Source organism: Pinus tabuliformis, chromosome J (genome assembly GCF_031772625.1).
Source record: "Pinus tabuliformis cultivar Carrire ecotype Pingquan chromosome J, CPIR1, whole genome shotgun sequence".
Lineage (NCBI taxonomy): Eukaryota > Viridiplantae > Streptophyta > Pinopsida > Pinales > Pinaceae > Pinus > Pinus tabuliformis.
Window position 1 is genome coordinate 221,147,981 of NC_142295.1, and position 23,113 is coordinate 221,171,093.

General features: G+C 38.6%; 1 protein-coding gene across 1 annotated transcript; it reads left to right on the forward strand.

The window, feature by feature from the left end:
- Positions 1-316: 316 nt before the first annotated feature.
- Positions 317-22,161, forward strand: LOC149226498 (triacylglycerol lipase SDP1-like). Its single transcript, XM_089377512.1, has 4 exons — positions 317-1,008; positions 15,010-15,888; positions 20,093-20,236; positions 20,366-22,161. The coding sequence occupies exons 1-4, from the start codon at positions 328-330 to the stop codon at positions 21,590-21,592; spliced, it is 2,931 nt and encodes a 976-aa protein (XP_089233638.1). The 5' UTR covers positions 317-327; the 3' UTR covers positions 21,593-22,161.
- The last annotated feature ends 952 nt before the right edge of the window (positions 22,162-23,113 follow it).

Sequence of the window (23,113 nt, forward strand, 5' to 3'; positions counted from 1 at the left end):
ACAAAATGGATTCTACATCACTTTCATGTAACTTCAACATTAAATACAAATATCTTTTAACATGTAATGATTGTATAGGTTGGAATAAACAACACCGCCCAGATGTTTACTGTTCACTGTTAGCAATATGAAAGTGATGTGCATTTACTTCAAGAAAAATACTTTCCTATGATGACGTGTCATAGGAGGAGAGAAGTCATTTGCTGACGTGGGACGCACACGCCTATCGTACGATAATTGAGAAAGAGGAGGAAAAATAAAAGACGAAACCTTGCTTATATAATTGGACTCTGCCGCACCCGAAATGATAAAGGCAAAAACCCACGCATGACTCAGCACAACGCGGTATTGGGGATATACACATTGGAAATATACAAGAAACTGGGAAACTGTGGATATATACACATATATCCGGCAAACGAAAACGGTAAGGACATTATACGAGCAATAGCAATGGAGACCAGCAGCGAAGCACGGCTAGGTACGTTCGCCATTGGGCCGTCCACTGTTGTGGGTCGCGCGATCGCCATCCGAATCCTCGTCTGTAATTCGATCTCGGATTTCCGCCGGGTGCTTTCCATTGTAGTGGGGCATTATTACAGGATGTTCAGCAGATCCGTCCTCCGTCCGCTGTTGTCATGGCTGAGCCCGCGGAACCCCCAGGCGGTTCTCGCAGTCATGGCGCTCGTTGCCTTCGGACTCAGGCGCTACACGAACGTCAAGGCGCGGGCCAAGTCTGCTTACCGCAGGAAGTTCTGGCGGAACCTGGTGCGGAGCGCGCTCACCTACGACGAGTGGGCACACGCGGCCAAGATGCTGGAGAGGGAGAATCCGCGGATGAACGAATCGGACCTTTACGATGAGGATCTGGTGAGGAATAAGCTAAGGGAGCTCGTGCAGAGGCGCCAGGAGGGGGGCCTGAGGGACATCATTTTCTGCCTTCGCCCGGACCTGGTTCGAAACCTCGGAAACATGTGCAATCCACAGCTTCATAAGGGCAGATTGCAGGTTGGTGAAATTTTAGGGAATTGTATTTTTTTGATAAATGCATAAGCTTTGTTGGCTAATCTAGAGAGAATTCATTTTTGGATTACTTAAATTAGAAAAAAATTAACCAAATGGCAAATCTTATGCCTTGGGATATTCTAATTGCAAATTCTAAGATTGAACTTTAGCAGTATAGGAAATATTAGTCCCCTAAATCTTGTCTGATTTAGGTTCCGAGACTGAACTTTCAAAAGATCAAGTGTTAGTTCCCCAAGTTTTTTTTTTTTATTGAGGTGCCGAAATTGAACTTTAGGAGAATAGCAAACGTTAGTTCCTTAGACTTATCTGATTGAGGTGCCCAGGTTGAGATTAAGTCCAGATTAATGCTATCCCATAAAATTCTATTGGATGGCAGGTAGCCAGGATCGAAATTTAAGTGTATCAATTTTAGAAACATTAGCCAAATGGTAAATAGTAGCCCTTAAAATTTTATCAAATTGCAAGTGCCCAGATTGAAAATTACATGAATATTGGGTTCGAATTATGGTTTTAGAAAAAGCATTAGAAAGATCAGCAGAATCACCTAAGATTATATCTACCCAGATTGAAATTTCAGTGACTAATAAATTTAAATGCCCAGATTGATGACAGTCCTTTTATAGGATTGCAGATACCCAGATTATGGCTTTCAGAGAAGAATTAGAAAAATTTGCAGAATGACAGATATTTGCACACGTTTTTTTGTAAAGTTAGAATAATTTAAATTATTAATAAAAAAGAAGCATTACAGGGCTATGCCTTCTTGTCTGCCACTAGGGAAACCAGACCAGCAGTATAGAAAAACATCTGCAGTCATGAATATCATACTAAGAGTTTGAAAATGCTTAACTAGATACTAAAGTCTGTCTCTGTCTAGATAACTAGAATAGAAACCAGAGTAGTTTCTTTTTACTAAGTTATCAAGCCTGTGAAATCTTCTAAAGAGCAAAAATGATCCAGGTGGATGTTGGTGGCCACCCACCTATCCCACTTGGACCGCCACAACTGTCTCTTTCAGTTTTTCAGTTTCCTTAATTATAGCACAATTTACTATTTTTAGCAGTTTTTCGGGTCCTAAACTTCCGGAGCCGTTCTGAGGCCCTTAAATGGCGTTTTTTGGGAAAACCGGGAGCTATGACCCATGTTGCTCTTCCCAAAGTTATAGTCCTCTGATAGATCTTTCTAAAGAGCGATTGTACGCATCAAATGAAGATCGGGTGCCAAAGTTACGAGTTCGGGAAGTTGATGTACCAACTTACCCAAAACAGGGCCCACAATTTGGCGTTTCATCTTCTAGGGTTAGGTTTTGGGATGTTAAGGGTTTTCCATTGTTTCTCAACAATAAATAGGCCTTCGAGCCTCATTGTAACACAGTTAGAGGCGTGTAGCCACCACATCTCTTCTCAGAGATAAGCTACCATCGCCCTAGCTGGTTTATGTCCATTTTTGTTTGTAAGCATATTTCAGTATTTTACATTAATGAAATGAAGTATTATTTCCGCTGCATCTCTGTGTATATGGTTATCTCTGTAATTTGTTGCATTCTTGTTTAAATCCAGACCAGTGATATCAGAGCGGTCTGCTTTTTCTCTGTTTTTCTTTGCATGTCCCCAACGAGGTCGGGATATAAGGAGTTAAGGCTTGAACTGGTCGAACCTTTGCAAGACCAGCCTCGCAAACCCCGACGGTCTCCCATGGTGGATGAAAAGAAAGACGAGGGGGCAGGAGATCCTATCAAAATCTTGCTCGAAGAAGCTCTCGAGTGACAAAGGAACGCGATGATGGACAACTTTGCGCAGATCCTTCAGCGGCTACCTAGAGGCGACACACATCGGCTTCCAACAGCTACTCTGGAAACGCCACACCGTTTAAGATACAAGTTAATTTTGAAATCCCCATATTCGAGGGTCAGATAGATGCAGATGCCGTCGATAAATGGTTAAATCTGCTAGAAGGGTATTTTTCTGTTCATGAATTTTCGAGTCGGGAAAAGATTGTTTTCGCTCTTCTCAAAGCACCCCCCCACGTCAAGGACTGGTGGGAAACCTACTGCGAGTAGAAGGATGAAAGCACGGGCTCACTATTTTCAGCCGCACCCACTTGGAATTCATTTTGGGATGTCATCAAGGGGCAATGTTACTATGTCAAAAGCTATGAGGACAAATACATAAAGTGGACCACGCTGCGGTAGGGAAGGGACCAAGATGTGTCAGAGTGCACAAACATTTTTCATACCCCTTGCACACAGTTGGGTATCAAGGATTCCGAGTTGCATTTGGTACTCAAATACCACGACTGCCTACATAGGTACATCCGGGAAGAGATGGAGTTCCTAAACATCTCCTCGCTCAGCATGGCGTACCAATATGCTGTCAAAATCGAGTAGAAGTTTAAACAGAAGAAGCGAGACTTTGGATCTGCGAATCCGAAGACCAAAGGACAAAGCCAAGGCGGGGTGACCCAAGACAACCTGTCGAAGCCGCAAGAAAAGAACAACATCACGAAGTCGAAGGACATAGGAAAGTGGTGTGAGTTCCACAAGAGCCCCACTCATAACACAAGTGAGTGTTAGACCAAGTAGTCACTGGTGGCCGAGTTGAAGGTTTCAAAATCAGATGCATGTTCCAACTTTGAGTCAGAACCTGACAAGGGGAATGACAAAGGGAAGCAAATCATTGATGCAGAGCCCAGCGCCACTGTTGCCACCGCCAAGGTTTAGAAGAATGAGCCCGAAGATCCAGAGGAGGGGGAGCTTCTTTTCCACTCAGAGATGTGGGTGAAGGGTTTGCTGCTGCAATTCATTGTTGACAATGGGAGCCAAAAGAACCTCATTTCAGCAGAGGTCGTGAAGTGGTTGGGCCTACCGACTACACCACACTCGTAGCTATACAGTGTCAGATGGCTTCACCAAGGACGAGATCTCCGAGTCCACCAGCAATGTCGCCTTCCCTACAACATCAAGCCCTTCACAGACTAGGTATTGTGTGATGTTGCACCGCTTGATGTTTGTGATGTCTTATTAGGCCAACCATACTTGTGGAGGCGACATGCTGTGTATGAGTCAAGGCCTCGCGCTGTCATTATTTCTTTGTGTAATTCATTATATAGGATATCGGAGGTAGCCCCACCTACCGCCACCTCTTTGATCACTGCTAAGAAAGGCAGCAAGCTCATCTCCCAGACTAGGAAATTCATTTTCTGTCTGGTTCGCTCCCAAAGTAAGGGGAAGATCGTCGCCACATTCGTGACCCCCGCGAAGGGTTCTTCCACGCAGTAGTAGCAACAATAGCAGAGGGATATGGTCGTGAAAGAACACAGGAACAACTTCTCCTCACCCATAGGGGTACTGCAAAAGTTTCAGGTGGGCAACAAAGTCTGGTTGCATCGGCATAAAGAACGCCTTACCAGAACCCATGAGAAGCTTACACCATTACCAAGGCTACGGGAAACAATGCTTTGGAGCACAACATTCCCTCATTCCTTCGCCTGCGCCAAGTGTTCAATGTGTACCACCCTCGACCATGCTTCCTACCATTACTGGACACATCAGAGATTGCAAAACAACGCACCAAGGACCAAGTTCAGTAGATGGAGGAACTCAACGCAATGGGGACCATTGCTTCCTAAGGGGGGAGGAATGATCCAGGTGGATGTTGGTGGCCACCCACCTATCCCACTTGGACCCTCACAACTGCCTCTTTCAGTTTTTCAATTTCCTTAATTGTAGCACAATTTACTATTTATAGCAGTTTTTCGGGTCCTGAACTTCCGGAGCATGTTGCTGTCTGTCCCAAAGTTATAGTCCCCATATAGATCTTTCTAACGAGCTATTGTATGTGTCAAACGAAGATCAGGTGCCAAAGTTACGACCCCGGGAAGTTGATGTACCAACTTACCCAAAATAGGGCCCACAATTTGGTGTTTCATCTTCTAGGGTTAGGTTTTGGGATGTTAAGGGTTTTCCATTGTTTCTCAACAATAAATAGGCCTTAGAGCCTCATTGTAACACAGTTCAGAGGCATGTAGCTGCCACATCTCTTCTCAGAGATAAACTACCATCGCCCTAGCTGGTTTATGTCCATTTCTGTTTGTAAGCTTATTTCAATGTTTTACATTAATGAAATGAACTATTATTTCCGCTGCATCTCTGTGTATATGGTTATCTCTGTAATTTGTTGCATTCCTATTTAAATCCGGATCAAAAAACAAAATAAAGATATCACAATTAACTATGAGAAGTGTCCACTTGGGTGGACTTGGTGCAGGACCATCTTTTTCATTGCTGTGCAAGTCTAGGTTGGCTAGTTTCTTGGCTAGCACTGAAATTTTGTTGTCCATCTTGTTGACATGTTGCTGCAACACATTAATGAACCAAAGAATTTCCTCTTGGTCTTTATTTCTTTCAGAATTCAACCAAAACTTTGCCCATTATGGTTTCTATATGCCAATATAACTCCATTGTTTGCATATAATTAGTTTGTTTGGAGGGAGTGGTGATGTTGCTCATGTCAAGCACCTACTCCCCAACATTCTCCTCCACCACAATGTCTGAAAGGAATCTGTGTTTGACTTGTGCCTCTTGTTCTACAATGTCAATCTCTTCTTGAGCAGATTGAGTGGTATACTCCCAGTAGTGGCTGGCCTAGGACTCTGCGTTGGCCCGGGCTTGAGTTTGAAGAGGAATGTCTTGCCTGCTGCAACCTCGCTTGGAGTGAGAGTGACCTCGGTGGGGCATTGTAAGACACTGGGTAAAAGATAGGAAATGAATAGAGGAACGAACTGTCTAGGAAAAGCAGATTTGACACCCCACATTAGTTGATTAGGATCGAGAGCGAGAAGGAATTGGATACAACGGGAAGACAGAAGCCAAAAAATGAAGGAGGGGGTTGATGTGACAGAGAGAGGATGCCAGAGAAAAATGCTGAAAGGCTCATAGGAAAAAACATAGTAGGGAGTTTGTTAAGGAGGTAATAGAGCCTTCCAGAGTAGCAATATTGAAGATAGAAACAACGACAAAGATAGAGAGACACAGGGGTACTTACCTGAAGCAAACTCTGCGGGAGAAGCCAACAATAATTGTAGCGTTGCTAGTAATTATGCCATGAATAAACCGGGATTCCCATCCTCAATGTAGGACCGCAACCATTACAAATGAGGTGATTTTCCAGTGAGGGGTGAATCATGATAGGAAGCAACTATAGGTTGAAATGGATGGTCTTCTCATCAGGTGACGACCTTCTTGCATGCATTGCATTAAAACGTAGCGACTGTCCCTATGTCATGAGCAGAGGAGGTTGCATAGATGCCATACAAGATAACAAGTTAGCCTCAGTAGTCACAAGTTCCCATATTGAAATTTATTAGACTAACAAATATTAACCCATACGATTTTATTTGATTTTAGGTGTCGAGATTGAAATTTGAGTGTATCGATAGTTTTTCTCAGACAAAAATGTTTTTTTGTTTTGTTGGTTTGACCCAGGTCCCATAGAGATTTGAATCTTGAATCTCATTGTTTTACATAATACTTCATAACACTACGATCACCAATTGAGCTGCCCTTGTAACAATTAGAATTTAAATATATAACATTTATATACATTTGTAATATATGTTATTTATATAAAATAATTAATCTAATCCCTTGGTTATTTTATATAATTTAAATTATAAACTTATAATATATAAAATTTAGAACTTATATTAAAACAAAACCAAACTTAATCCATTAAAGTTTACACATTGCCAAATAAATTAAAGATTAATATATTAAAGTTTTATACACTTAAAATATATTAAAACAAGACTGTAAGTTAATAAATTAAAGTTTGTGATGATATGAACATAAAGTTAATAATATATTAAAAATTAAGAACTAAAGCTATACTATAATGTGCATATATAAAGTTGGTTTTATTGTCTTGTTTGAACCCAACTCCCATTTGACTCTCAATTACATGGCATTGTTTGCAATCACTTCCCATTTGTGTTGTCCTGTTGATCTTGACAACAAGGTGTTGTTGATTTCAAGCGAAAGATGATAGGTTCGAGGAAATGTATGTTTGCATGGGAGGTTTAGTGGATGAATGATAGTATTGAGTGATTGTATGGTTGCGCAAGAACCCTAGTGGGAGAATGGTTGCACAAGAGGATGGCACATTTTTGATGGCCAATGTTCCAGATATTTTTCATTTGTTAGCATCTGTTTGTGGAGTGTATCCTATACAGATTCGGAGGGATTTGGATCCTAATCTAGATCTAATTTGGGGATTTATGGATCCATTGATCCGGATTTATGAAGGAACGAAATGAAATACAAATTTAAACAAAAACACAGAGATACAACGAAACATAACTTCAATTAATAGATATCAATTGTTGAAAACTCTTTACATGCAGAAAGGAAACAAACTAACTCAAACGATGATAGCTCATCTCTGAGAAGAGATGTGACGACGACATGCTTTCGGAACTGTGTTACAATGAGGCTCAAAGGCCTTTTTATCATGAAGAAACATTGAGAAATCCTAAACATCCAAAAACCTAACTCTGGGAGATGAAACACCAAAAGGTATGGGCCTCGATGGGGTTAGTTGGAATGTCAACTTTCCGAGGTTGTAACTTTGGCATACGATCTTCGTTTGGCACGCACGATAGCCTTGTAGAAAGGTTTATCCGAGGACAACAACTTTCAATTGCAAACATCAATCAAAGACTCACGTTTGTCCGTTTCCCCAAAAAATGCCTTTTAGGGCCTCAAAACGCTTCAGAAGTTTAGGAACCAAAAACTACCAAAAATAAACAACTGTTGAAATAGGAAACTATGCTGAAAAATAGGAAACTTAAAGGAAACAATGTTGGGGGTCCAAGTGGAATATGCAGGTGGCCACCAATATCCACATGGATCAATTCTCCCCCCCAGGAAGCAATGGTCCCCATTGTGTTGACTGCCTCCATGAGATGGGGAAACTTCTGCTGAATTTGGTCCCTGGTGAGCCACTCGCCTTGGTGTAGGAGTTGGCCAACTTTGACAACCTGATACTGCTGGATCCTTTGTTGGCGAGTGTTCTTAATTTGTGTGTCCATGATCTGATTAGTTGTGGCGTGTTCAATGCAATCTGGATTGAGCTCTATTGGTGTCAGCTACTCAATAATGTCTGATGTGTTCAACAATGATGGAAAGTATGGCCGAAGGCAGTCCACATTGAATACTGGGTGCAGACCAAGGATTGGGGGGATACTTAGCTCGAAAGCATTGTCATCCATTGGCTTTATTTAGGATATCATGAACTTGCTACCGGAGGTGCTGAATGCGTTCAATAAACTTGGTGGCTTTACCAGTTTTAGACTGAACATGTGCAGATTCTGCCTGTGTAGTGGCAAGAGGCATTGCAACGTCTACGGGGCACAATGGTTGAAATCCCAGACCCACTTGAAAGACGCTATGGCCAGTCGAGCTATGAAAAGTTTTGTTATAGTTGTGTTGCACATAGGGAAGACTCTCATCCCATGTTCGTGGATGCTTGGAGTTGTACATGCGTAGTATGTGCACAATCATTCTATTGACAACCTCTGTTTGACCATCAGTTTGGGGATGGAATGCAGTCGACTTAGTGAGCTTGTTGTCCAACAACGACCATAATGCACTCAAGAACCTGCTTTCTTGGTTTGATATAATGGTCTGCGGGATCCCAAAATGTACCCACACTTGTTTGAAGAAGAGTTTGGCAGTGTCTTCTGCTATGATACTCCTATTAGAAAACCCCAAAATGTACCCACACTCGTTAGAAAATCTATCAATGACCACAATGTTATGAACATAAATTATGTAAAAATAAATAAAAATAGATAATAAATAATAATCATAATAATATAGATATAATAATAAATAATAAGTAAATTAACTAATGGTTAGTTAGTTAATAATGAAAAGGCATGTCTTAGAGACATGCCTGTGTGTGAAAGGGTACTTACCTGGCTATATATAGTATATACAGGATCCTCATTCTCATTTGTACTCATCCTACATCAATTCTTTAGTACAATATACAATTACAATTACTATCCTATGATGGATGTATTTGTCTACGAAATATTTTAAATATTTTTGTTGCGTATACGACTTTTGGTCGTTACATTGGCATCAGAGATGTTCGATCCTCCGGTCGCTCAACTGCTGCACAGAGCTGTGTTCTCCGATTCAGGGATTTGACCGTCAAATTCATCAACATTGTTGTTGTTGAAGCGTTTCGCTACAAGAATTTGGAGTTTCTCCATTTCACTATCAAGCATTTGGCCATTCAGTAATAATAATAATAATAAATAATAATATATAGATGGAGAGAAAATAAAATGTAAAAAAAAAAAACAATTAAAAAAAAATATAGAAAAAAATTCAAATTAAAAAAAAGAAAAAAGAAAATAAAATAAGTACATATAAAGATAAAAAAAATTTAAAAAATAAATAAATATAATCCGATGTAAATTTTGAAGGAGAACATTCATATATACAAAAAAGGTTTTACATTATTGATAAAGTAAATGAAAAAACAAAAGGAATACAAAATCTCTTTATGTGAATGGTAAGTTTTACCTTTTACATGGAGAACATTAACTGAGGTTTTAGAAACCCATGGTAATTGCCCATGGTATTTTAAAACTAAAAGAAAAACAAAAGAAATACAAAATCTCTTTATGTGAATGGTAAGTTTTACTTTTTACTTGGAGAACATTAACCAAGGTTTTAGAAGCCCATGGTATTTTAAAAGTAAAAGAAAAACAAAAGGATTAGAAAATCTCTTTATGTGAATGGTAAGTTTTACTTTTTACGTGAAGAACATTAACTGAGTCAAAAGTACATAAGTGAACATATATTTTATATTATACCCCAAAGAGGTGAATAGCCACGTTTCACTAGGGTTGTAACTTTAAAAAAAAGAAGAAAATATTATAAATAAAAGATATATAAAGAGAAGTATTATATTATAAGGGGTATTTAAAGAAAAGTTTACGTCATAAAATTATTGAAAATATATGCAAGGACAAAGCGATAAAAGGTTACATAAGGAGAAAATATCAATTAGGAGTTTACGTTAAAGTGAAGTTGAAAATAGCCAAGCTGAGTTTGAATAAGGGAGCACGCAGGGCAAAAAGAGGTAAGGTATGACTGTTTTGGAGGGCTGTTAGGGTGTTGCAGAGATCTGTGGTAGGCCGCAGGCCTAGCCACTCCAAAACAAGGCTGCGTGTAGGCTTGCTCGGCTGCCTTATGCCCAGAACAACAACATATGGAGCGAACACTTTACCTTGACTAGGCTGCAGTTATTTGGAGGCTGTTTGTGTGGGTTGATAAGGATTGTTGCAACGTGCACATGCCCTAACCAGGAACAACGGTACGACAGTTTGCAGCAAACAAATCAGACCTCAAAACAGTGAGCTAAGGTATGTTATTTATGACATTTCTTATAGGTGTTGGATCCTAGATGAGGATCAGATTTGGATCGTGTTAAGGTAGCTTGTGGAAGTCAATGAGACGAGGGAAGATCTCATGATTAGATGCCCTAGACTAGTGACATTTTCCACCGTGGTTGGGCAACAAACTTGGAGTGAGAGTTTGTCGTGTATTGGGTCAAATTGTTGACTATGGCATGGATCATAGTCTATCTTGCTGTTGGGCTAGGCCATAGGCCATAGCCAACAGCTAAAGCAGTGTGGCAGCATGTCAGAAGTAATGGAGCAGCATGGTGTAGATCAGTGTTGCTGGACATGGTGCAACATGGTGTAGATTAGTGTTGTTAGACATGGTGCAACATTGGTACAACGATGGGACAACAATGGTACATGTTGCAGTGCAGTGATGGGTACAGTCATGATTAGTGAAGCATGATGAAATGCAACATAGTGATGATGGGTGCAACACATTGAGGTGAAACACAGTGAGGAGCAGCATGGTGGAGTCACCTTGGATCAGTGGAATCAGTATGCCTTCTACTCAGCTCAGATCAACTACCTCATATGCTATCTTCTTAGAGAAGATCTCTGCTCTTATTTAGATAAGTCAATATGTTGACTTCTGATGTATATGTACTCTCTCTCTCTCTCTCTCTCTACTGAACCATTGAAGAACATATAAGAAGAATTGATCAAGGGTTTCCCGACATTGGGGTTTGTCGCTGGCTAGCGCCACATCTTGTGTGCTCTTGTCTTGGCTTGTCTTCTGCGATTTATGTTTATGTTCTATCTGCAATTTACTATTATGCTGATGTGATTGCTAATCTGGAAAAGATATTGAGCTAACTATGAAAATTGAAATAAATTTCTCTAAGCATGGAACATACCTAAACTTAACATGAATAGTATCAGAGAGTGTCTCATTGTGATAGGCCACTGGATGCCCTTGCTAGGTGAGCACTGCACCAATAACATAGTCATAGGCATCACTCTCAATTTCAAATGGTTGTTGTAGGTTTGACAATGTGAGTATTGGCGTACAACAAAGGTAATGTTTCAGCTCAACGATGCCTTTTGTTGTAACTCGGACCAAATTTTTTTTTCTTTCGCTCCGCCCTTGTTAGCTTGACTCAAAGGCCAAGTGATATGAGAGAACCCCAACATGAACCTTCGATAGAAATTGGCAAGGCCCAAAAGCTGCAAAACTCTGTTAGAATGACTTGGACCCAGATTTATGAAGGAACAAAATGAAATACAGATTTAAACAAAAACATAGAGATATAATGAAACAAAACTTCAATTAATAAATAACCACTGTTGAAACTGTTTACATGCAGAAAGGAAACAAACTAGCTCGGGTGATGGTAGCTCATCTTTGAGAAGAGACGTGACGGTCGTCGGCTACATGCTTTCTTAATTGTTTTACAATGAAGCTCAAAGGCCTTTTTATCATGAAGAAACATCGAGAAATCGTAAACATCGAAAAACCTAACACAAGGAGATGAAACACCAAAAGGTATGGGCCTTGGTGGGGTTAGTTGGAACGTCAACTTCTCGAGGTCATAACTTTGGCATACGTTCTCCGTTTGCCGCACACAATAGCTCGTTAGAAAGGTCTATCCGAGGATAATTTTTGATTGCAAATGTCAGTCAAAGATTGACATTTGCTCATTTCCCCAAAACACGCCGTTTAGGGCCTCAAAAAGACTTCGGAAGTTTAGGACCTCAAAACTGCTAAAAATAAAAAAACTGTCGAAATAAGAAACTGTGCTGAAAAATAGGAAACTGAAAGGAAATAGTGTTGGGGGTCCAAGTGGATTAGGCGGGTGGCCACCAATATCCACCTGGATCATCCATCTCTCTAGGTCTAGGGATTAAGTAATGCATGGAAATAGAGATGAGGGCAAAAAGGAAACAAGATGATGTAAGATTAATGCCTATGAATCTAAGGGTTATTGAAGTCATGAAACATTGAATGAATGAAAGAGACTCCTATCCAACTTGTAATCACATTTTGGTAATATTTTAGGGCTTCTTAGGTCAAATTAAGGAAGTTTGACTTTTTCACCCTCATATATATAGATGGAGGTCGAATTCCTTTGGATCATTGTCACCCGTGGAGATCACACATACTAGCTATATGTCTCTTCTCTCTTGTGTGCTACAAAGCACTAGTGGAGTGAAATTCTCATGGATGATGTTTTGTTGGATGGTTCTCTCTCGTGGACGTTATTATTGATTCTTTGATGATATGTGCTATTTTCATGTAAGTTATCTCCTATCTTGTACTTGTTGATGAATTAGGGTTTAATGAACTTTTTACCAATGTTCGGTTGACGTTTTATGGCTCTAAAATCTCCTTGAACAGGATTTTTTTCAAGTTTCTATTGAGGAACCTAGGTTTAGCTTCTTCTCTTTAATCTCCAAAGAAGATAGGACGTTAGTGTTTAAGGGTGTGAAGAACACAAGTTTGTTTTCCTCATTCTCCTTGAAATTGTCTCCATCAAGTTTCTTCCTTAGATTTTTAGTCCTAGACTCCAATAGCCCTTGATTGAAAAATGTACTAAGCTTGTCTCTTGTGCCAATCCCATAAATAAATAAAATAAAACACTAATTTTTCATATTTTATGTTTTCTTGAGTAAAATTAGGATTAGGTTACTGCAAAACCCTCATTTTTTAGCATTGTTTGCCTTGGACCTCATTATCATGGGGTCAGGCCTTGCATGCATTACATGCATTTTTCAGCTATAAATTAGGGCTGACGTCTAGGGTTTATGTGCTTTCATCCATTGAAAATTGTTGTAATTTAGTCTCTTGCTTACTCATTGATCATCCCTAATTTTACACTTGTTTATCACAAGTTCCCGGGCTATTTTCTTATTGTTGTTATAAAATGTTTGCATCCTGTAAATTGCTAATTGAAACCCTAGTTTATGACAACAAAGTGTAATTTCATGATTGCATATGTTTGGGAACCTTTTTGAGTCTCTATTTGTCACATTAAGCCCTCTAGATTTAGTCATAGGGACCTTTGAACTCGCTTTCTTGAAATTAACCTTAAACCAGCCAAAACCCTAATCATTGCATATTTGTCATTGGGTGAATCTTGTTGTAAAAACCTTGGGGGGCATTTAGCTTAAGCCTACTTGGATTACTTGATCCCTAAGACTTAATAGGGAAGCCTCTCTTGTGGGGATTTCATCCAACCATAGAAACAAGGGGAGTAGTTATTGAGGCGACAGTGGTAACTTTCCCATTGTTGAATGTGGATTAATTTCACTTGCCACTTGTCCATACATTTGAAGATGGGTCAATATTATGGTTCTTGGATTTGATAGTCATGGAAGGTATGAAACAAAGCTTTCCCCCAGTTTGGAACAACTGACCTTGATTCAGAGTCACACCCATATTTGCCAAGTGTCCACTTCAAAATTTAGATGGCAAAGGATGTGATAAAAAGATATTGACTTTAAATGACCAGCTATTCTTTGAATTCTGTCTATCAATATGGAAAGACTTGAAAGTTTTGCTGTTGATAGTTTCCTCATTTGCCAAATGATAACCATGGAGTTGCCGATGACCACTAGAGTTTTAGTCTATCATGCATGCAAAAGATTGAGACCTTGCAACAGGGCTAATGCATGGATGTTTGGTACCTCTCCCGGTTACCAGGTATACATCAATTATTGTTGTCCTTTGGGGTTGTAAACAACCCCCTTCACACCTGCCACCCCTAGCAGAATAGCTGATATCGACCCCTGATATTTTATTTGATTGCAGGTGCACATATTGAGATTTAGCAGAATGACTAATATTAGCCAATAATATTCTATCTGATTGCAGGTACCCAGATGGAAATTTGAGTGGATCAATATTTTTTTTCTCAAATAGAAACATTAACAAAATTGTAAATAGTAGCCCTTAAAAGTTTGTCAAGTTGTCAGTTCCCGAATTGAAAATTTCATTAATAATTAGTTTGAATTATGGAATCTTTAAGGCAAGAATTGGTAAACTCAGCAGAATTGCTGACATTAGCTCGATATTTTATTTGATTCAGGTGACCATATTGAAATTTTTGTGAATATTTATTTTGTATTATGAAGTTTTTTTAGAAAAGAATGGAAAAATGAGCATACTGACTAATATTAGCCGGAGATTTTATCTGATTGCAAGTGCCTAGATTAGTTTGTTTGTGAGTATCTATTTTGAATTATGGAATCTTCTAGAAAAGAATTGGAAAAATCAGCAGACTAGTGAAACCCATAAGATTTTATCTGATAGCTTGTGCCCAGATTGAAATTAGGGCAAATATTTATTGTAAATGTCCAGATTGAAATTTGTGTGAATGTTCGGATTGAAATTTGGGCAGACATTTATTTTGAATGTCCTGATAGAAATGTGTGTGAATGCTTATTTTGAATGTCTAGATTAGAATTTTGCCAAATATTCATTTTGAAATCGGGAGTATCGTTGGAGAAATTCAGAAAAATTAGCCAAATCGTGAATATTAACCCCTGAATTTTTTTTGTTGGCAGGTGCCTAGATTGATAAAAGAGTATATAGATGAAGTCTCAACCCAGTTGAGAATGGTGTGTGATTGGGATCCTGAGGAGCTCTCGCTGGAAGAAAAACTTACATTCATGCATGAGACCCGGCACGCGTTTGGCAGGACAGCTTTGCTGTTAAGTGGGGGGGCCTCACTGGGGGCTTTTCATGTGGGTGTTGTGAGAACATTGATAGAGAATAGGCTTTTGCCCCGCGTGGTGGCAGGGGCAAGTGTGGGATCGATAATCTGTTCTGTCATCGCTACAAGGACTTGGCCGGAGTTGCAGAGTTTTTTTGAAGATTCAGTGCCGGCTCTGCGGTTTTTTGATCAGTTGGGTGGGGTTTTTGCAATTGTGAGGAGGGTTTTGACTGTTGGGGCTGTTCATGAGATCAGGCAGTTGCAGAGAATGCTGAGGAATCTAACTGCGAATATGACTTTTCAGGAGGCTTATGATATGACTGGTAGAGTTTTGGGAGTTTCTGTGTGTTCGCCCCGCAGGCATGAGCCTCCCAGATTGCTGAATTATCTGACATCCCCCCATGTTGTGATCTGGAGTGCTGTGACTGCTTCGTGTGCATTTCCAGGGCTGTTTGAGGCCCAGGAATTGATGGCCAAGGATAGGAGTGGGGAACTTGTGCCTTACCATACCCCCTTCAAGGTTGGTCCAGAGGAGTCATCTTCAGCGATGTCAGGCATCAGTGTGAGGCAGTGGAGAGATGGGAGCTTGGAGAGTGATTTGCCAATGATGCAGCTTAAGGAGCTCTTCAATGTCAATCATTTTATTGTCAGCCAGGCCAATCCTCATATTGCACCCTTGTTGAGACTTAAGGAGCTTGTGAGAGTATATGGAGGTGATTTCGCGGCCAAGGTATATGCACAGACTTTTTCTTTTCTTTTTGATTCTCTGTTGTCTTCCCTTTTGTAGCTTCATTGTCGGAGCACTGTTTTGTTATATAAGTTTGCTTGGTGGGAAGGAGATCAAACCAGAAGACTTTATGCCATCTAAAGTCTATTCATTTATTGGAGGAGGACTCCTGCTTTCTGTCCATTGCAAGTCAAAATGTTATCCTGTGAAGAGAAGAATATGATCTGAATTTTCTTTCCAGTTTTACAGCTTGTCAATTTTGATTCCATCTATTAAGCACAGCATAATAAGGAGACCCTGAGAGGAGTCCCGAAATGACAATCTTAGTTATGAAATTAAATTCCTTATCCTAGGCATATTTGGAACATGGGTTCCTAATGAGCACGGAGTTATATTTGAGGCCTGAGCTTTGTGAGCTTAAGATAAAATTAAAAACTTCCCCATTAGGAATGAGGTGCAGTGGCCATCAACCTCCAAGGATCTCTTTGTATGAATTGGAAAACTTTCCTATTAATTTTGGTTCCTGATCGTCATTACTGAATGAGTGAACCCACCTTTTGCTCCATGGAGGCATTTGGACAAAAGGACATTCCCTCTGGAATTTGATTCCTCACTCTCGACAATCATCAATTGCAGACATCCTAAACTCAAAGTGCATCAGACTAAGGGAAAATCTTTTTTATTTTGTTTTGCAATTCTCAGTAGTCAACAAGTGCACTTCACTGAGTGCACTGATGACAGGTGCCATGGAGGGCTTTGGATAGAAAGAAGATATCCATTTGACCTGAGGAAAACTTTTAAGGTTCTAGTGCTATTTAATATGAAATCTTAATTTGTAATGTATAAGCTTTTTGAAACAGGACAGTGTGTCACATTAGTTTGCAAAAATATTCTCTTCTAAGAGAGGAAACATGTTGAAGATGGGTTGGTGGGGCGTTTACTAATGTGGTTTTACCATTTATTATCTGATAAGAGTTGTTGATTTGTGGCATGCCATGTGTCACCTAGACATCCCATCATTGCACACGACAGATGCAAACCTCTCAAACTTGGAATAAAATATGGGCACCTAACAACTGTGGAGCTATCCTTGAACCTTGAGTCTCATCAACTCAAAGTCTAAATTACTAGTTAGTGTGTTCAAGTGGCGTGACTCAACTGAAATGTTTCACTTCTAAAAAGATGACAAACAAGCCAAAAAAAGAATAGGGCATTTGTGTGGCCTTGCAAAGCTTTATTATTTTTCCAGCAAGTTTTTCTGTTAACCAACTTCCTGGTTTGTGAACATGATCCACTATTCGTTGAAAATGCCTGGTAAACACGAATGTAGTTTAAACTTTAAATCAAATCTTCCTTTATTGTATCTTATCATTTTCTTGATTGAGCTACATCCCAGGGGATGGCGTTCATCTATCCATCATTTTTATTCTTGCTATCTTTGATGTTGTAATGGGATTTGCAAATTGTGACAGGTAGGCAAAACCTAAATTACAAAATGTAGATACATAAACCACCAAGAAAAACACCAGTTAATTAATAATAATAAATTAGTCCTAGGGGTAGCAAAAACCTAATCTACAAAATGCTGGCCAGTTAAAAGAAAAAGAAACAGAAACAGAAATAAAAACTAGAAAAGGAAAAAGACAAAAGGAGAAACAAACATCATAAAGTTAAGAACCACATAAAAATTGAAAGCAGAAATAGCACCATAATAATAATAATAATAATTAACATAAAGCTAATAATCTAAAAACACAAGAAACAAAATACCAAAAGGAAAAATGCAAGATAAAACAAACATTAAAAATTATATAATTCATCTATTATTCATCATATATATTTTTTATGTTTGCTTTATCTTCTTCTTTTGGTGTTCTGCTTCGTGTGTTTTTAGATTCTTAGCTTTATGTCAATATGTTTTTTTTTTAAGTCTTATTTTTTGTTTTAAATTTTTATGTGATTTATATCTTTATGATGTTCATTTCTCCTTGTGTCTTTTGCCTTGTCTGGTTTTTTATTTCTGTTTCTTTTTCTTTTTACCTGGCCTGGTAGTTTAGCTTTTTGCTACCTCTAGGGTTAAGTTATTATTATTAATTAACTGGTGTTTTTCTTGGTGGTTTATGTATCTACATCTCCTCCTCTTCCTTCTGGTATTCTGCTGCTTATGTGTTTTTAGATTCTTAGCTTTATGTGAATTTGTTTTTTTGGGTCTTATTTTTTGTTTCTAATTTTAATGTTGTTTATATCTTTATGATGTTCATTTCTCCTTGTGTCTTTTGCCTTTTCTAGTTTTAATTTCTGTTTCTTTTTCTTTTTACCTGGCCTGGTAGTCTAGCTTTTTGCTACGTCTAGGGTTAAGTTATTCTTATTAATTAACTGGTGTTTTTCTTGCTGGTTTATGTATCTACATCTCCTCCTCTTTACTTGTTTGATCTCTCTATCTTCTGGTCCTAATGATGGACTTCATTCACATGCATGAAACGTCAATGAAATGTATCTAAACACATTGACTCTGGAAGTCTATACGAACAAACACACACACTAGAAGCCGGAAAGAACAGATTATGTAACGAATTTTTATCTTGCTAGGTATTACAGGACTTTTTTTTCATTTCTATAAGGTGGCATTCATCCTGGAGGAGTCCTTTCTTGATGAGGAAATTCTTTTCTTCTTGTACATACAACTTCATTCTTGTAACACATGCATAACTATTTCATGAGCATGTACTTGTGTCCTATTGTTTGTTGATTCCCTGTTGCTATGCCTACCTTCTCACTTCATGTGATTTGCATCAATTGGTATCAAAGTCCCAAGGGCCAAGTGCTTTTTTACAAGTACTGATCTCTTTTTCCATAAAAAGAGAGTCCTGCCAATTTTAGGGCGATCCAAACACTTTAAGATCGTCTGACCATTCATCTGTCGCCAGGAATGATTTGTCTGTCGCCAAGAATGATCCCTTTCCAGTGAAGGGGGTATTAAATGAAATATTGAACTCAGCAATAGCTTGATCCCAGAGGACTGTGTCAATCTTGGAGTCCAATACAAATAATTAACCATTTCTGCTCTCTGAAAAATCACACAATGTTCATGAGGCGAGAGTAGTGGAGCCTGTATTTAACTGCATTACTGTTATTAAGTATCAACCAACCATGCACCCTGGTCATAGAGAAATGAGATTTCTAGATATTGTGGCACTTTGAAAGCTACCGGTTTCATCTTCTTAATTGGCCCCTTGTTTATTAAGTTGATCAGAAACTATATGATTTGACCTTGACCAAATCATGGAATAGAGCTAAGCTCCTTAGTTCTGTAGTCCATAAAAGGCTTTCCGAAGGACCTTTCCTAATCCTCCCAAATTAATATCCAGGCCATCAAATTCATCTTGAATCAATTACAAAACTCTATTAAAGTGTATCTATCAGTGACATGTAGTTGTTGAGACTATTGGATGACCTCTCTTCCCTCCTTGCTTCCCCCATAGGAATAGTTTAAATAGCATTTCTAGCTTCCTGTATCCTGGAGGAGGAAAGAGGAAGAATGAATAAATAACATGTTATACTGGCAAATTTGTCAGTAATATTGATTCTACCCACCAGAGGCACTAACATAATTCTGTTAAGGGCATCTGGGAGAAGAACGCCCACTGCTCATGTGAAAGAATTCCCAAATGCCAACCAAGACAGGATATCAAGGATGGAGTCTCCTTCAATCCTGCTGCAAGCTTTATCGAGGTCAATCTTTAGGAAGAGTGCTTTTTAACCAGTGCTTCTTTCCCATTCAATGCTTTTCCAGGCTGTGTAATGAAGTTATCCAGGATGAACTGGACATTAATAAACATGTTGGACAATACTTGCACTTTGGAAAATACTTCAGCTAGGACCATGTATGAGACATTGAACAATGTGATTGGTTGCCAATATCCTACAGTATCTCTTTCCATCCCTTTAGGGGTAAGCTGGATCACCTTAATTTTTTTGCATGTTGGAATTGTTTAATAGATTTATTCTCTTTCTATGTTTTGATCATCTCTTCTCCATAAAATATTTAGTGCTACACTTAAAGTTTTGGACTGATATTAGAGTAACTAAACACATTTTCCTTTCACATTTGTTTCTCCAATGAGAATGTTGACATATATTTCTGAAATTGTATGATTGCAATATTTTAAGAATATTTCATGACATGGGTTAAACCTTTTCCCTCCAGCTAGCCCATTTACTTGAGATGGAGGTTAAGCACAGATGCAATCAAATACTGGAGCTGGGCTTTCCCTTGGGTGGTATTGCTAAACTTTTTTCTCAAGAATGGGAAGGTGATGTGACTATCGTTATGCCTGCTACTCTTGCACAGGTATGTCTCTGCTTTTTGGTAGCTTTAATATCCTAACTTATTTTACATCTAATTGGTACAAAATTAATCAGATACGAACGTCTTTGGTAGAGAGACTGATACCCAGTTTGTATTACTATTTTCCATCAGTTTGCTAAAATCATTCAAAATCCATCTCAAGTGGAGCTTCAAAAGGCTATCAATCAAGGGAGGAGATGTGCCTGGGAAAAGCTCTCTGCAATCAAGGCAAACTGTGGAATTGAGCTTGTATTGGATGAGTGTGTGTCCTTTCTGAATCATATGCGCAGAGTGAAGAGAAATGCAGAAAGGGCTACCTCACAAGGAATGGGAAATGCATTGAGATTCAATGGATCAAAGAGAATCCCTTCATGGAATTGCATGGAACGTGAAAGCTCGTGGGGATCGCTTGATGAAGATGTTCTTACAGAGCATGCAGCTCGCCCTGGAGGACCATGGGGAGGACCATCTGGGCGGTCATTGAAGTTTTCACGAAACAATCATGAGGGGAGTGACAGTGAGAGTGAGAATCCAGACATTGTTCCCTCTTGGACAAGAATTGGTGGTCCCTTGATGAGGACTGCATCTGCAACCAAGTTTATTCAGAGTTTTGACATCGATGCAGAATTCAACAAGCAATCAACCAGGGATGAGGGTCAAAGCCATGAAAGCCCTGAGATTAATGAAGCACAAATCAGCTCCTCTGTCAAACGAGTATCATCCAGGGATGTGCTTTGCAACACTTGCACTAGTCAACATAAACGGAATTCGGACAGGCATTCAGACCCTCCTGGTGGCCATTCATCTAATGTAAATGATAGTGATGGAGATGAAAGATATTGTTCCTGCTCTGAAACAAGGAGCTGGGGTGCTAGAATATCTGGTTCAACATCTAGAATTGCAGTTGCTGAAGGTGATTTGCTACAACCTGAAAGATGTCCTACTGGAATTGTATTTAATGTTGTTAAGAGAGAGGACATTGCACTAGTTAATAGGGACTGTGACGTTGAATATTATCAAGATGGCCCTGATTTTAGTGTGGATGAATATAGCCACCCTGATTGCCCAAGCAATGATATTGATGGGGATGACATTGCGGCTGCTTCTGAATGTGGCAATATTAACAGGGACCTAAATATATCTGAAGTTGATGCTTGTTCTAGAAGTGCAAAAAACCATCATAATGATTGTTCTTGTGTTACAGAGAACATGGATTCAGGCAGTCTGATACTAACCGAGGAAACTTATTCTGCATGCTCATTAGCTGCAGCCGATAGAGAAAAAGTGAAAGATCTGGTACCAGTCAATAAAAATGAAATGGCAGATTTAATCACCACTGATGGGTCTGATGAAATCTAAGGAGGTCAGCACACAGGACTTGTACAGTAGGTATTCCGAAATCAGAGATTTAATATCTGGGTTTTGAAGTCCAAACTGTGATGGTTGGCTCCATTGGTCAAACTACGGACAGAAGCAATAGAGGGGACTTTATTTCACAGGATGACATTTGGGCATCCAAGGGAGAGGGTATGGTTTACATTGATAAAGCTGTTTCTTCAAAATTACAAAAAATACGACAATTGATATAGAACTTGAGCTTCCTGCACACTTTTTCCTGCACATTGATATGCAGTGAAACATTTATTTGTTGAATGCAAGATCATTGTCATGATACTTATTACAAGTTGCACAGACATGAAATGTTATATTTAATGGATATCTTGCTTGTAATTATTTGGGAGAAAGTCTGCCTGGAAAGATAATTAGTTCTGGTCTGTTGGGCCGTGATCTAGTGGTTGAAACGGGGCTTTGCTGTGTAGTGGCCCAGGTCAACCTTTGGTGGGTATAGAGCCCTGGATTATCAGTTGGATGGGTTTCATATCCAGCAATTAATTCAATAAATGAAAGAGAATCGGTTCTTTTTCTCATGTCATTTGTATGTGTATTCATTACAAAGGTTTGTCCACAGATTTGTGTCAAAATTTCTTCAACAGTACATTATTCATCTCATAAAGGTCATGTTAATATATGTTCTATTAATTACTTTCTGAGCATGGACTCGATTTTCTGAGTATGGGAATGTATTTGCTTTGCGGAAGGAAGCTCTTACGGAGCGATGTTGGGATAGGTAAGTGAATGTTAATAAAACATAAGTGCATATGCATATCTAATTAGATTTAATTAATGTTGTATAAATCTAATGGTATTATACAACATTAATAATCTCACTTTTAATATTACAACCCATTATGAAACAACCCATTATGAAAGAGAGATATTACAACCCATTATGAAAGAGAAATACAATGAAGGTATTATACAATATTAATACGCTCACTTATCATACAACCCAACCCATTCTGAAAGAGAAAGAGATATTACAACCCATTATGAAAGAGAAATACAATGAAGGTATTATACAATATTAATAGGCTCACTTATTATACAATATTAATAGGCTCACTTTTAATATTACAACCCATTATGAAAGGGAAAGGGAAAGAGAAATAGTTTCACTTTTAATATTACAACTTATTATGAGAGTTATTAAAACTTATTATGAGAGAGAGATATGATGAAGGTATTATACAATATTAATAGTCTCACTTTTAATATTACAAGCTCTTAGGAAAGAAAGAGAGATGTAATGGTAAAAATATTTCATTTTCGAAGTTCTTAAATAAAATATTTAGATTTCTATATTTTATATCCAAATTAAAAATTGAATATTACCATGAAAGAGAAAGAAATGCGATGGTAAAAATATTTCACTTTCGAAGTTCTTAAATAAATTATTTAGATTTCTATATTTTATATCAACTCGCGAGAGATGATAATTAAAAATTGAATATTACAACCCATATGGGATAGTAAAAATAT

What these genes read in the sequence shown, in the direction of transcription:
- LOC149226498 (XM_089377512.1), top strand. Translation starts at nt 328, where the DNA reads ATGACTCAGCACAACGCGGTATTGGGGATATACACATTGGAAATATAC. An exon ending in TTCATAAGGGCAGATTGCAG is followed by an intron (nt 1,009 to 15,009) that starts GTTGGTGAAATT and finishes TTTTGTTGGCAG; the next exon opens with GTGCCTAGATTGATAAAAGA. An exon ending in TGCCTGCTACTCTTGCACAG is followed by an intron (nt 20,237 to 20,365) that starts GTATGTCTCTGC and finishes ATTTTCCATCAG; the next exon opens with TTTGCTAAAATCATTCAAAA.